Raw genomic sequence first — 14916 nt, forward strand, 5'->3', positions numbered from 1 at the left:
TCCACAGTTCTTCGCTTTCCAAGGCTACTCTTTACGTATATTGTTTGACAGGGATTGAACACCCACAATATAGCCCTGATCTGGACCCGTTTAGTTCGCAAATCTGAAACTAAAAGGTCTACGAATATTTTGACTGTATCATATTTTCATAGTGGCATAGAAGATTTAGTCATACGTTGTGGAAATGGAAATTAAGGGAGAATGTAGTGAAAAGCACGATTATTTGAAATAAAGCTTTATATTCATTGTCACCGATAGTTTTTAATTATAAATATTGTTTGTTCTAGCTATCTCATGTTTTCTTTAATAAACTATTTGATCCCGTTCGATATCAAAGTAACATCTATGATCGGTTTAGCAAATTTGTTTACTCAGTTTTTTCCTATTTATTCGATCTTGTATGAGATATAGAACATCGCTTCGTATTGTTGGGATCTTAACAATAAACCGATACGATAACAACTTCTTTACATCAAAATTTTATAGAAACAATCAATTCTCAAATTCTATGTTGATTTAAAATCGGAAACTCCAGAAAACGGTACCATAAATTCGATCATTTTCTCTCGGTAAATTGTTTCTATTCAGATGAAGTTGTAAATCATGATAGAGATACACACAGAGTGGGACTCAATATATCGTTTCTTAAGAAAAAAAGAGAATTGTACCAACGCTAGTGAATGACTTTTTATTCCGGCAACTTTCAATCTATGAAATTTGAAACTAATATTTATCCTCGAAATATTATGCTGAGTTCCTGGTTTGTTTAGATAACGAACATCCATCATATATACCTGATCTGGCTCTCTCAGATTACCTCCCATTTCCAAACTTCCTAAAAGGTCTTGGTGGAAAGAGATTTCAGACAATTGAAGACATGAAATCAAATATTCCTATCGGAAATTCCATTTCTTAATTATTCATTATTTTAAGAAAGGGTGCTATTAAGACATTGAGAAGGGTACTTGGAATTTCCTGGGCCAGGTATCGGTCAGTTAGGGGTGAACCTCCTTTCAGTCCCGAAAATATATTTGTATATGTACGTATGAATGAGTGTGTGTGTTCACTGGGTAAAATTTTACGAAGAAGAACCCCCAGTCGTTTGAGCTCAGTTCATCTCTGAACGATACGTTAGAACCTCTTGGGCCAACTATAACACTGACCCAATATATTTGAATATAAAGTTGAACTAGTCTACTGTTTCCCAGCTGTTATTTGGTAAAAGCAATCTGTGGAAACGATGTATTTCCAGTTTTATTAACACGAATTAAACATAGGGAGTCCAAATTTTGTTGAAGTGGAAATGTTTGAAACAATTTTTTGGAAATAACATTATATTATATAATGGTATTTAGAGGAATTGATTATGACGAAGAAATCAATTGGAATTCATCATCTCCGTATTTTTAGAGCTCTTATACAAGTTCAGAAACGGTAAATAGAGAGATTTTTATATATATTAGACTCTAAAATTTTGATTTTTCACGCTTCTCGTCTTGGATAACTTTTTGGAGTTGGTAGCTCTAGATACAGGGAAAATGAAGATCCCTTTCTTATTCATATGTTTATAATGTATCCGTAACAAACTGTGATCATAATTTATTATATAATTCTAATAACTTAGTTTAGAACTAATAAGGACAATCCTAAACAGAAATAGCTAGAATTCATATTATTTCATATATTTGCACAAGTATCTATGAAAAATATCTTTGACGTGAATGACACTCCCAATTAAGAAATCTAAGAAAACAACCGATCTGCGTCAAAATGACGGCCGTGGGGTAAACAATCGACTTTCTCCTTTGCATCTGTATGGGCTTTTCATTGTTTTTTGTAGCTAGAGTTTTTGGTTTAGTGAAGTTATGAAGTTACTATTTAGATCTATTTCAGTGAACTAATACAGCTGAAACTGCATATTTTCGAGTTTTTTTGTTTAATGTTGCAAAGTGATAAACCAGAGGAATCTGAAAGGTACAAAGACAAACTTACAGCTTTAGGTGGAATTTCATTAGATTAAAATAGCTTTGGTGCAGAATATTTCACACTATATTTACCGCTTATCTACACTAAGCATTTGTTTACCCCACGGCGGCCATTTTTGAATGGATTCATTAAATTGTTCGATTGATGTAAATAAATTTTTTGTTGTAGGTTAATGAAACGCAACCAAATTACGTATATAGCCGAAGATGCGTTCAGCAACGTAACTTCATTAAGAGTGTTGTAAGTGAAAAATTTCTATTAATAAATGAATTTCCAGTTTAGTTTTAATCACAATAACTAATATCTACGTTTCGAACCGCCTCAAACCGATTAAATCTTGATCTTGAATATAACAATTTCTGGTTTTGAAGTATCACCAGTTCAGCTGTGATTATATCTGCATATCGGTCGAAGGATTATAATATTTATTTCGTAACACGTGTTACGTTTTTTTAATCATAGATGGATATTTTCCCAAGAAGCATGCTGAAATGATTGGTCTTAATGAACACTGGTCTCTAACCGTTAGAGATATAGGTGTTGGTGTGAACGAATCAAATGTTTTAAGAATTTGTGAAACATTTTAAGATTATGGATCTTTGTTTTGAACAAGAAACTGTGGGGAAAATGGATATAATGATAATAAGAAGTAATAAACTAAATCCAAGTAAGACAAGCGCATACTTCCGAAGAGATTCGCTGGATTATAATGTTAAAGTCCATCAACTATACGGAAAGGTTTCTAAGTTAACCAGAACCCGAAAAAAAAATAATTTTCCGCAATTTTGTCTTCTTAGCCTAATTTTTATGTTTTTCTTAACGATATATCTTGAATTTAGAAAAATATGCTTATATTATGATGGCAAAGCATAAGCAGAAAATATAATAAAGATAATTTTTAGCAGAAAAAAATATTAATTTGTACAGGAGTGAATAGAATGTTGGGCGAAGTGAAAGTGAACTCAAATGATACTGAAAGCTAAGTTCTCATTGAAGGCATGATAAATTTTCTGAAGCACATTAAAATCTTACGCCATTCATAAAAATCTTTGTTGGAATATCTCAACATGACTTGACCTCTTGTCGCAATTCGCAATTTTTTCCTGGAACGTAAATTAAAAGTGTTTGATTGTTCCGGCAATACTTCAGACCTGTATCCAGTTGAGAACCCTTATCGCATCCTTTTTTTGAGATGGTTTTACTACAAAAGTGTGATTCCAAAATGGTCGAGTCAAGAATATATGCGCTAAATTAATGGATTCAATGCAAGGACTTGTCGTTGAAATCATTTCTTTTAGAAAACAATTGTTTATACTTTCATTTATCTCAATGGGACAATATAGGATTTAGTAGCTTAACATTTTTATCTCACAAATACTTTTTAGAGTTAATCGTACGACGTTTTCTCTATTTATTCCTGTACTAGGTTTCTTCTGGCGATTCTTACCAGTCAGGATAAAATGTCCTCTACATCTTTCAGGCACGCATCTGTTTATTACTTACCTTCTATCGCCTCCTTATTCCCAGCATACATGAGGAACTCGTATTATTTTTACCACTTCATCTCCATATTTCATTGTAGTAAACTTTTATTGATCATAACATTGTTTTGTTTTTGAGTCTCTTCACATTATCATCTGCATTAGCTACTATTCGACCCCTTTGATTACGTTTATCATAACATACTATAGGTATTAATTAAACAGTGTTGTTGAGAGGTCATTAACCTGTCTTTCTTCATTATTTTTCAAATTCCACTTTTACTATTTCCGTGTTTTGTAAATAACGACTCTTGAATGTATGTTTCCTTTTCTTCTCTAATAGTACCATTATCTAACAAAGTACAAACCTCTGACTCATTTTTCTTCAATTTTTTCATCCAACTGCTAGTCGTAGTTCCAAATATTTATTTTATACTGTCTATTCTATTAAGAATCTGTTCAAGTATATTCTGAATAAAGTTGAGGATAATCATCAACATTTTCTTAATGAATAAAATGATTTCGAACGAGCGAATAAGTTTGTTTTTGTTTATATACATTTTAAAAGCTCTGATAAAATTTTTACTGATCTATAGATTTTCCACTATTTTTTTTAAACTGGACGCTTGCTCCTCCATATCAATTAAAACACTTTTCGTTTATCTGTTGTCTTCTATCTTGTCCATGCATCTTTTATATTTTACCTAATCTCTATTTTAGTTAAAAAAACTGTTTCGAATCAAATATAAATTTCTTTGTACAGTCTAATTTCCTCTGAGAAATTTTAAGCTTAAATGTCTCCGTTGAAATAATGTTCATTATAAACAAGAATTCTTAAAATAGGTCATTTTTTACATGAAATTGATTAAAAACAGTTTACACCCTACTACATAATCTCAAAGTTGTAGTTTCCAGCAATTCGACAATATATTTCAACTATTTTCCAAACCTAATGACCCAAAAACAAAAACTTTTTGTTTCAGAGAACTGGACGATAACTTCCTGACACAAATACCCGCTGCAATCGCAAAGCTGTCCGACCTGCAAGAATTGTAAGTAAAAAAAACAACTTTCTTTATCTCCTTTCCCAGTTTTACTGAAATAGAAACACCAGCGGGATCAATGGCGTTGAACTTTTCGAAAAGGGTTATTATATTTTTGAAAAGATACGTTTTTCTATAAATACTATCTTTTGTATTGGTTGTCAATTTTGCTTGTTCAAATTAGATCATAACGTGTGTGAATTGTATTTTATTTAAACGTGACCTAGTATTCAATAATTTTAATATTTTTTTTCAATAAATGCTCTAACTAATGTTTGAAACAAACTGCCCACGCTACCAGGGCTAATTTTTTGTTTAGAAAACTAGTAATCTGATCGTCAATAGTATCAATGAAAAATTACAAAAATTACGGTGTTTTATGTGCTTTGAGAGCCGATAATCACGACCAAAGAGATGGTACAAAAGCTGGAGTTCAGCTTCTCAGGAAGATCCAGGAAGAGGGCCAAACGTAAAGGATTGAACCTGGTCCTATTGAACGAGAAAGAAGAAGGCAGTCTTACAGTGTCTATCTCTAGGTAGCAAGGTCCATGAACAATGTTTGTTAGCACTTTATTTTGAAATTACTTGATAATTGTTTCTACAGGTACAGTTGATTCCTGGTTTAAGGATTTTTTCTTATATACTGCCATTCAAAAGTTTTTGTCCACAAATAATCGCCGTCTATTTGGTTCCACACGATATTTAGGAAATTCCAAAGATGTGAAATGGAAGTAGGATAGTGCTTTGTGACTTCCCAATCCTATTTGTCCCACAACAACTCAACCGGGTTGAGATCGGACGATTGTGATAGCCAAATCATTACTTCCAGTACATTCTTTCAAATACTCTTGGCACGGTTTCAACGAATGCTTGGAATCGCTGTCATACTGTAAGATACATTTTTTGGCGAACAGGCACTGGTAAAAACTTACAACATTTTCCTTCTTTTCAAAATTCGTTCAATTTTTATCTGTTCTCCAATCGCCCTTCCTCCAAAACATTCTCAAGACATCACCGAACTTTCACGACATTTTGAATTCTAAGTAAACATGGATCCGTTCTTCCTTCAACCTGCGCTCAAATACTTTTCTCTCAGATCCAAAAAGCACAAATTACGACTTATCAATCTATAAAAATCTGTTCCAATCTTCGAGCGTGTATTTTCTATGTTGTTTAACCCACTGCAACCTCTTTAATTTTAGAATCTAAATTCATTGATATCACTAGCAAAGGTATTCAACAGAGGTAATTGAAAAACTTATTTTTCTTTAGTGATTTCAATCATTTAGTCTTTGTTGTTTATTACGATACAAATTGTGGAAAAAATTATACGTAACCTCTAAACGAGCAACCATGACTTTGTGACTAGTTGCGAAGTTTTCTTTGTCAAATTATTTAATAAAATATTGTGAAGTTGTAAGCAAACTTTTCTCCATGCATTTTTCATATCAGATCTGTGGCGAGAAACTAGTTAAAACTTTTATTTTGTTACAACTTTTGATATAGTATTAGGGTTTCTTAAAGAAGTTTAGTGTCACTATTAGGAGTTGATTTATTAGAATATTCGGAGTTTTACAATTAATTTGAATAGAATTACGATTATTTAGTACTTATTTCAACCAACCACACAGAAATTGCAATGAAATTCATGAAATATTGGTTTTTACGGATAAATTCAATGTTGGTTTGAATCTCTTGATTCTTTCCTGATGCTGTGTTTGCTATACATTAATTTCTTCGCATCTCATTATTAATAATTAAAAATAATGTTGGGAAGATTGAAAATAATAGTAAACTTGTTAAATTAATAATAAAATGTAGTTAAACAAATCATAGTTAGTTCGGAAAAGTAAGACTGAAAAATTAACCTTAAATAAAATGTTTGACAAACTTTTGGCATCATAAACAAATACACGCCAAATGAAATATGGCGCTCAAACTTCACAAAAATATCAAAAAAAGTTTGTCCTGCCATTCTAAGATTCACGCAGACAGTTTAAATGCACCAGTGTGGGTCAGAACCATGTATAAAGGTTAGAAATTGTCACACAAGTACCCAAAAACTTTTCATTTCTAAAGAATTTATAATTTTTAATATGGCGTCATTTTTCGAAAAGCTATTCCTATCTCTAGGTCAGAAAGTTTACTTTTGAAACCACCCAATCATTTTTAAAACAATTATTGTCTGTTGTTGGTAATCTGTCATTAGGAACTAGGGATTTTGGATGCCTAAAGATGAGAAAAGACCAGTAAAAACCCCAATGTCTTTAAAGACATGGTTTTTCAGTTTATAGGAGCTAGTTCTTAACACGTGAGAAAATTTCGATTTTTGTTTAGTACAATATAACGAATCCATAATTTGGCATAGAGAAGCTTGATTTAACCAGAAATAATTGTTCTAAATGAAAACCTATACCTCGCATCACATAAAATCGATAAGACTTACATAATAAATATGAAATGAGGAGGTGGTTGACAGAATTTGGTTCGATAAAAACGACTACATTCGGGGATATCGAATTTGAAATCTTTTACTGGAGGAACGGGATGATAAGTCCAGATAAAACACCGAAAGGAAGCAATCTATACGACAGAAGGAGTAATAAAAGGCACAAAACTATCCTAACTCAACCTTATCTTACCTTACCTAACTATACGTTACCTAACCTTACCTAACCTAACCTAACCTATCCTAACTTAACCTAACGTAAGCTAACCAAACCTAACCAAATCAAATCAGAATTAACCCGACATTATCTTAAATAAATACTAAATTGTTCTTGTAAATCTTTACTTTCTCCTTTTAATTTTCAATTTATTAGATTTTTCATTTATACAAGGTGTGACAGTTTATTTATACACATTTCAAGTAATTTGATAAGCTCGTGTGTTGAGACAAGCAGTGGCACTTTGAACCCGTTTCGACTTGTCCATCTGCTCCTTCAAACGATTTAGTGAGATCGTATACGTGACAGTACTTTTGAAGTATTATATTGTATCCAATGAAATAATTTCATGCCTTAACACACCCCGTATACTCTAATTGTTCATATAACGTAACATTAAATAAAAATTTTCAATAATCTCCACGAAGAAACAAGCGAAATATGATAAAATTGATTACACTTTCAACGGTGTCATAAATTTGATTTCTCGTCATTTTTTAAGCTTCGCTTCTCTGGAGATACGAAATATTGTGAACCGTCTAAAAAATAAAAGCTCGGCTTTCCCACGTACTTATTTTTAAGTATGTTATGATTGCCTTCACGAGAAGAACCCAATTAAATTGTAACTGAACTCTGAATTGTTTTTACAGCTCGATATCTGGTAACCGCATCAAGTATATTGGAGGAGGGTTGTTGCAGAAAACTCCCGCTCTTGCCCTTTTAGAACTCAAAGGGAATCCTTTGGTTGGAGTTGACGCCCACGCTTTCTCCTTTCTTCCACGACTACGTAAACTGCAAGTATTATATTACTACCATTATAATTGACTATAAATTGGAAATTTAGTTAGTAGTATATATAAGAAATTGAATTGGAAATAAAGAATTTACTTTCTGATAAAAAGGAGTAGTAGTAGTTGGCTTTAAATAACTAACTAATTAATTCTATGCAGCTCACAGATTTTTTGGTACTGTTTTATTGAGTAATACGAGGATGGTTCCAGAAGTACCTGGAAAGACCGTTCCATCTGCAGGAAATGTCATGACGTCGGTTTTTTGGGACGCGCGTGAGATAATTTTTTATAGACTATCTTGTTAAAGAAAAAACTATCAACGACGAGTATTATGCAAGCTTATTGCAACGTTTGAGCAAAGAAATCAAGCAAAAACAGCCGTATTTGGTTAAGAAGAAAGTATTGTTGCTTCAAGACAATGCACCAGCTTACACATCCAAAATTGATGAATCAAAGTTTGAATTGCTACCTCATGCCCCCTATTCACTAGATTTAGCACCCTCAGATTATTTACTGCTACCAGAATTTTCCGAAAATGAAGAGGCAGTTCATGGCTTTTTTGAGAAGCTTGATGTTTCTGATTATAAAGACGGTATCGAACGCATTGGGAATTGTATGGAGCTAAATATAGATTGAGTCGAAAAATAATCACACACTTTTTGGGCCAGGTACTTTTGGGACCGTCCTCGTGTAGTAAACTCAGTTCAAAATACATTATAACCTAACCAAATCTAACATTGAAATAAATTTGTTCTCATTATTAAAACCAATTATGATCATTTAAGATAAGCACAGCTCAGTAGTTAACGACAATCGCTATTTTCAAAAAACCTAGTTCAAATCATATTAAAATAGATGGATTATCATTTTGAACACAAACTCTGATCAATGGAGCTATCTCTAGCTCAGCAGTTTGTGCCAATCACATTAACCAATTCTCTTTCATTCATTCGAATAGATGCATGAATTTTATACAACTTACGAGTGTGCTATTTCCAAAAAATCTAGTTCAAAACGCTCGAGGACAAAAGTCTCTACCAAAAAATCTATAGATCTCTGATTTTAGCATCTGAAAGCCAGTTACCCCTAATTAGCATTATTCTAAACAATCATTTAAAGGGTGGTTACCGATCATAACATATTGTTTGACTGTGAGAGCAAAAAACACAATATTTTATATCATTTTGAAGCTAATACTTTAGCTTTGAGATTTCTATTAATTTAAATACTTTTTCGTGTTTAGTTTTTTGAAAATTAATTAAGAAATTTCAAAGGTATCGCCTGAGTCGATTTTTTTGTTCTCGATTCTATTTATAGCTCCGTAGTCGATGCCAATCACACAAATTTTCTTTCTCTTATTCATTTTATAAAGTGCAAATATTTTTCGGAAGGCTATAGCTCTGCCATCCAATTCAAAATATATACAAATAAATCGATTTCCATTTCTATTATACATTATATCAACCGGGTTATTTTTGATTCCAGTTGTACCCTGTACGAATATCAGAAATCCCATATTTGTTAAAACAACTCGTTCATGATAAGCTTCTGCTGTAGACAATAATACGAAGATCCACAAAAGCATTCCTGTTCCTTAACGTAAATTAATTTAATAAAAACTTTCTTTTAATAAAAAAGATCCATACGTTTTTGAAATTAAAAAAAATCTTTCGTGGCCCTAAATCTTGTCTCGCACAACAATACGAAACAGCAAAAAACAAAGTAATAAATCACCGCAAGAATGTAATAACCATAATAATATCTAATTTGTTTTGATTTACGATTCTTTTTTTTTTTCAATTCAGAATCCTTTCGGATGCTAGGGAACTATCCACGTTTCCGAATCTCAACGGAACCAGTGCCCTGGAAATATTGAGATTGGACAGGGCGGGAATAACGTCAGTGCCGGAATCGTTATGTATCACTTGTCCACGCTTAAAAAGTTTGTAAGTTTGTACAAAATATATTTTTATAGGACTCTGATGTGCAAATTACGTTATTAATTGATTCAAACCCAAACCTAAGGGTAAATTATTTCATTATAAAGGTAAATAACATCCTATATACAATGTTTATACAATGATGTACCTCAGTTGAATCCAAATGGGCTCAATATAAGAATCGTAAACTATGCTATTGATCGTCCGATGAAATTTTGCAAAGTTGTTGTGCATGAGCCGACGAAGGTTTCTTACTCGTGCATTTATGCTTCGAAGAAGAATAATCATGAACTGTCACGATGATATTTGCAATACATCTGTCGAAAATTGGCGTACCCATCATTCTTCTTCGATACATAAATCCACTACGAGTTTGCAACGAAATCAAACTTTCAGTGAAGAAAGCGATGAACAATGTTATCGAGGTAACTTTGTTGTAACTGGAAAATTCAAAGGTGAAGAAATGATAAGATTTTCAACATCGAAAAACTGCTTTTTGAACGTATCCATTTCTTGAAATAGCGCTTCTCTACCATCGACATTAACACCTACGTTCTACAAAACAAATCAATAGCCGTTTCGGATTGGATATTTATGAGATTCGGATTTCTGATTAACATTTAATACATTCAAACGCATTTTTCTCGTCTTTCCCGTACAATTATGCCTGCAAAAATACTTGTTCTTTATTTCGTGTTATGTATAAACTGTTTAATAGATTTGGATGAGAAACGTTACAAAGAATCTAATAATAGTTTAGTATTAACTTTAGTAAAACTTGAGTGAAGTCAATTAATAATTTTCACAATGTAAACGTTAACTTTGACACTCAATTTTCCCAACCGTTTCTGTACCATCTTGAAATGAAATGCCGGAGAAGCGTTAATTTGTTGTTCATATTTTCTAGAAGAGAACCTTGAAGATGTACTTATCGTCATTGTAATTTGATCATCATCTGCGCAATCAATCGGCAACTCTATTCTATTCTAAATTACCATAAATACATTAAAACCAATAATTTAGAAGTAGTAATAAATAGGCAATAGGCAAGTAGTGAATGTTATTTCCAAATCGTCTCGATTTTGTATTATTTGTTCAAGCTTTTCTTCACTTCCATTGGCTCAAAAATTTGTGCAAATCTATTTGTTCTTAACCCAGCTACCATTGGTGGACTCTGGTTAATGGGCCTCTTTAATCATTTGATCGTCATTTATAGTGGACTTATTCACGAACTTAACTTCAGGACGCACGGCGCTTCTTCTTTCACTGCTTCACCAAACTCAAATAATGTTTCTTGTAATGCAGATTTGATTCCTCACGTTTTATTACCTCTCTTAATAAATTTAAGTCATGTTCAAGAGCTTTTAAAGTGTTAATACAAATATTTTAACGAGCTTTTTGATGTTCAAATGTGCAAATTTTCGAAACCCATTTCGCATGTTAAACTTTTCATGTAACATTCTTTGGCAATTCCTTTATTAGATTCATTATGGACTTTTTTGATATTTTCATCTGTTTTTAAAAGGCGACCCGAAAGTGAATCGTATTCAACATTTTCTCGACCATCTTGAGAAAAATTAAATCACTCAAAAACCCGTGAACGCGACAAATATTCATTACCATACACTTGTTTGAATAAATTATAAATTTCAGTTGTAGTTTTTTCAAGTTTTATGTCAAATTTCACAGTTAATTTGTACGTTGATAAAAAACAGCCCTCATACAAACGAAAGTCACGGATATACTGGTTTGTCTACAGACACGGTAGACATAGCATTCGAAAAAGCGGGTTAAGCAGCTGATAGTTGTAAACTTTTGGCGCATGCATGTTTTTAATGCCCTTAATGCAAATACGTACTATCCCATCAAATTTGTGAAATACAATTTACCAGTTTTCCAATATTCTTTTTCCAACTAGCTTTATTTTTAAGTCTTACTGAGAAATTGATTTGTTCTTTTTGAGCATAGTTTGGAAATTATGTTAATCTGTTGACTAAGCTTAGTGAGTTTTTATTTTACATTTTCCCTATTGTCTCCGAATATTGTTTATATCTCAAAGCGAGTTTCTTGAAACAATATCCTAAGGAAATATCGATATTTTCTTTTAAAATCTAAGGTATATAATCATTTTATCGGCTCGCATTGTACACATACAGTAAAATTCGATGTTTTTTTTTATTTTCAGAGACTTGAAATCCAACAAACTGAATGTAGTCCCAGATCTGAATAAATGTAAAGATATGAGGGTACTGTAAGTAGTAAAAAACATACTAGAGCGGCTCAATAATTCTGTGACTTTTTGAACGTTACAAGCTGTTAAAATGAAAAAATCATTTCGCCCATTTCCAAAACTGAAGTTCATTTGTGAGATTATTTCATTGTCGGACTCAATTTACGAGTCGTTTTCTTAGATGAGAAAGCACTTTGTAGACTGATTTATTGATGTTTACCACGGAAAATAAAAAAGTGCGCACTTTTACAAATTTCGGGAAGCTTTCTCATACTTAAATGAACATTTAAAATTCAAACTATGGAATCATGTGAGATGCCTAGAGCTTTCACAATCTCTCACACTATAGGTTTGTTCGCGAGTCGAATTCCCAATCAGTTTAGGGACTGATCACATGCGCACTTTCAAAATTAACGTTCAAGGGTCGCGAATAAAAATTTTGAAAATATGTATGCGATCGGTCACTAAACTGATTTGAAATTTGACCCGCAAAGGGGTCTTGTCATGATATTTTTCAATTATTTCGAGTTTAGAATCTTGAATTAAATTTTGCATCTTCCGTGCTTGCAAATCGTCAATTTCTGTTGAAATTGATGGTGCATACTTCCCATAGTATTTAACTAAGGTCACAGGGGTCCGCTCAAACTGCTTGACAACCTTGTTGAAATTTTGACAAGGGACAAATGTTTGCGGTCTTTTGAAATAAGAGGCGGGATATTCAAAAAGTCGCTAATTGACTCGCTCTCTTTGTTCTAATCGTTTAATTTTCTATGCTATTTTTAGAGATCTAGCTAGTAACAGTATCAAAAGTATCGAAGGAAAACCATTTAGAGGAATGTATCTAATGCATGATTTACTTTTGGCTCACAATTTAATCGAGTACATACCACAGGATGCTTTTTATAATTTATCGAAGCTACAAGTTCTGTAAGTTTGAATATTTATTAGTATTTATAGAAATAATTGAAAAAAAAATTGTTTCAGAGATCTCGAAGATAACAAAATATCTTACATTCATCCGGATTCATTCATGTCTATTTCAAAAATTGAGGATTTGTAAGTTTTCGTATTATTTTGCTTATAAAATTCAATTATTTCATATTTGTTTGTAAATTTTCCTTTATTCGATTATTTACTAGTTTACACTTCGAATTTTAAATTCCATTAAAATACTTGAAGTGCTAAAATTCTGAATATTAAATTAACAACAATTTACTAGTAGTTACCTAATCCAAAATACACAGATAATGAATTATCATTGTATTCTAGGAATTTGGGAAATAATATTTTTCCCCATCTCCCATCGGCGGGTTTAGAACGACTTTTACATTTAAAAACATTCAACAACCCTTATCTTCGAGAGTTTCCACCTCCAGCTGACTTTCCTCGAATTCAAACATTGATACTCGCTTACGCCTACCATTGTTGTGCCTTTTTACCGCTCATACCATCCAATCCACCGCCCGCCAAAGCGAAAGATATCATAGTTTTCCCAGACATCGAAGACATCGACATTAATTTTTGGAATAGCTCTGTAGATCTATGGCCGTCACAACGTAAGTATCTAACTAGTTCGGTCGAATTATAATACACAGAGTATCACTTGTTATCAATTAAGTTCTGGAAAACATACAGAAAACGATGAAAATTAATAAACTCGTGTTCAAAATTGATAAACTAGCATCAATTTTGTGAATGTTTGCCAATTAGCTACAGAATACTTGGCGGTCAAGCTCAGCTATGAGCTATCACCCATAAATTGTATGAGTGCTCTTGAATGAAGATATCCAGTTAGTTAGTTAGTTAGAAGTTATTCTTATTAACAGGCAATAAAGCCCTTTATTACTAGTAGTTGTTTGATTGACCACGAACCTTAAAAGTAAGTTTATAAAGATGCAATTTAGAGTATCCTACTAACGATTGACTAATTTTAACATTATTAGATACCTGATAGGCAGAAATATAACGATAAAGTTCTATCTTCATTTTGAGACCCTCCCCAAGGGTTGTTTTTAGATGATTATCTGGTTTTTTCCACTTGCCAGTTCTCCCTAAATAGTATTTCTATTTTTCTAACAACGATATATAATATCATTCAATAAAGTCGTGTGACTAACTAAGAAAAACACATTTTTTGCCAAAAATCGACTGTTATCTCCTTCAAGTGCAATACAATCATTCCAATGCTTCTTTAACTTTTCCATGCCGTGCTTGTAAAAGGATTTGTCTTTTGCCTCAAAATAGGCTTCAGTTTTAACGATTTCCTCTTAATTTGAGCTAAATTTGTTACCGGCAAACATTTTTTTTAAATCAGCGAATGGTCAATAAACACTGGGATCTAGATCTGGACTATACGGTGGATGAGGAAACAATTCGAAGTGTAATTCATTCAATTTAACAATCGTTACAATCGACTGATGAATCGGTGTGAAAACTCAGACGACCAGATATTGTGGCTGAGATGTAAGAAGAAGGGATGAAGAGATAACAATAAGAAGAGTGTGGTGAGGTCATCCAGAAGAGAGGCGCTCACTGGGAAGACCTAGAGCAAGATGGAATGATCTAGTGAGTGAAGATGTAAGGAGACTTGGTGGAGAAGTAGACATGGCTGAGGATAGAATCAACTTGAATTTGAGTGACCACAATAGTAGTAGTAGTAGTAAATAGTAATAGATTGTATATAGTTTATTTTCTCAATGGTACTCTACAGCTGCATTTTCTTATTCTCTGGCTGTCGACTTATACTAAACCCTCTTAAACTTGGGTGATTAATAACCTA

General features: G+C 32.6%; 1 protein-coding gene across 2 annotated transcripts in view; it reads left to right on the forward strand.

Annotated features, from left to right (window-relative positions):
- The window catches only part of LOC130896733 (follicle-stimulating hormone receptor), a 108027-nt gene that overhangs the window by 84571 nt on the left and 8540 nt on the right, over window positions 1–14916 (forward strand). For both annotated transcript variants that reach the window (XM_057805018.1, XM_057805017.1), the window contains 8 exons: window positions 2155–2226; window positions 4451–4519; window positions 7827–7970; window positions 9773–9913; window positions 12093–12158; window positions 12921–13064; window positions 13122–13193; window positions 13407–13693. In XM_057805018.1, the coding sequence (XP_057661001.1) occupies window positions 2155–2226; window positions 4451–4519; window positions 7827–7970; window positions 9773–9913; window positions 12093–12158; window positions 12921–13064; window positions 13122–13193; window positions 13407–13693 (995 nt within the window). The remainder of the gene's footprint in view (window positions 1–2154; window positions 2227–4450; window positions 4520–7826; window positions 7971–9772; window positions 9914–12092; window positions 12159–12920; window positions 13065–13121; window positions 13194–13406; window positions 13694–14916) is intronic.

This window comes from Diorhabda carinulata, chromosome 7, assembly GCF_026250575.1.
Source record: "Diorhabda carinulata isolate Delta chromosome 7, icDioCari1.1, whole genome shotgun sequence".
Lineage (NCBI taxonomy): Eukaryota > Metazoa > Arthropoda > Insecta > Coleoptera > Chrysomelidae > Diorhabda > Diorhabda carinulata.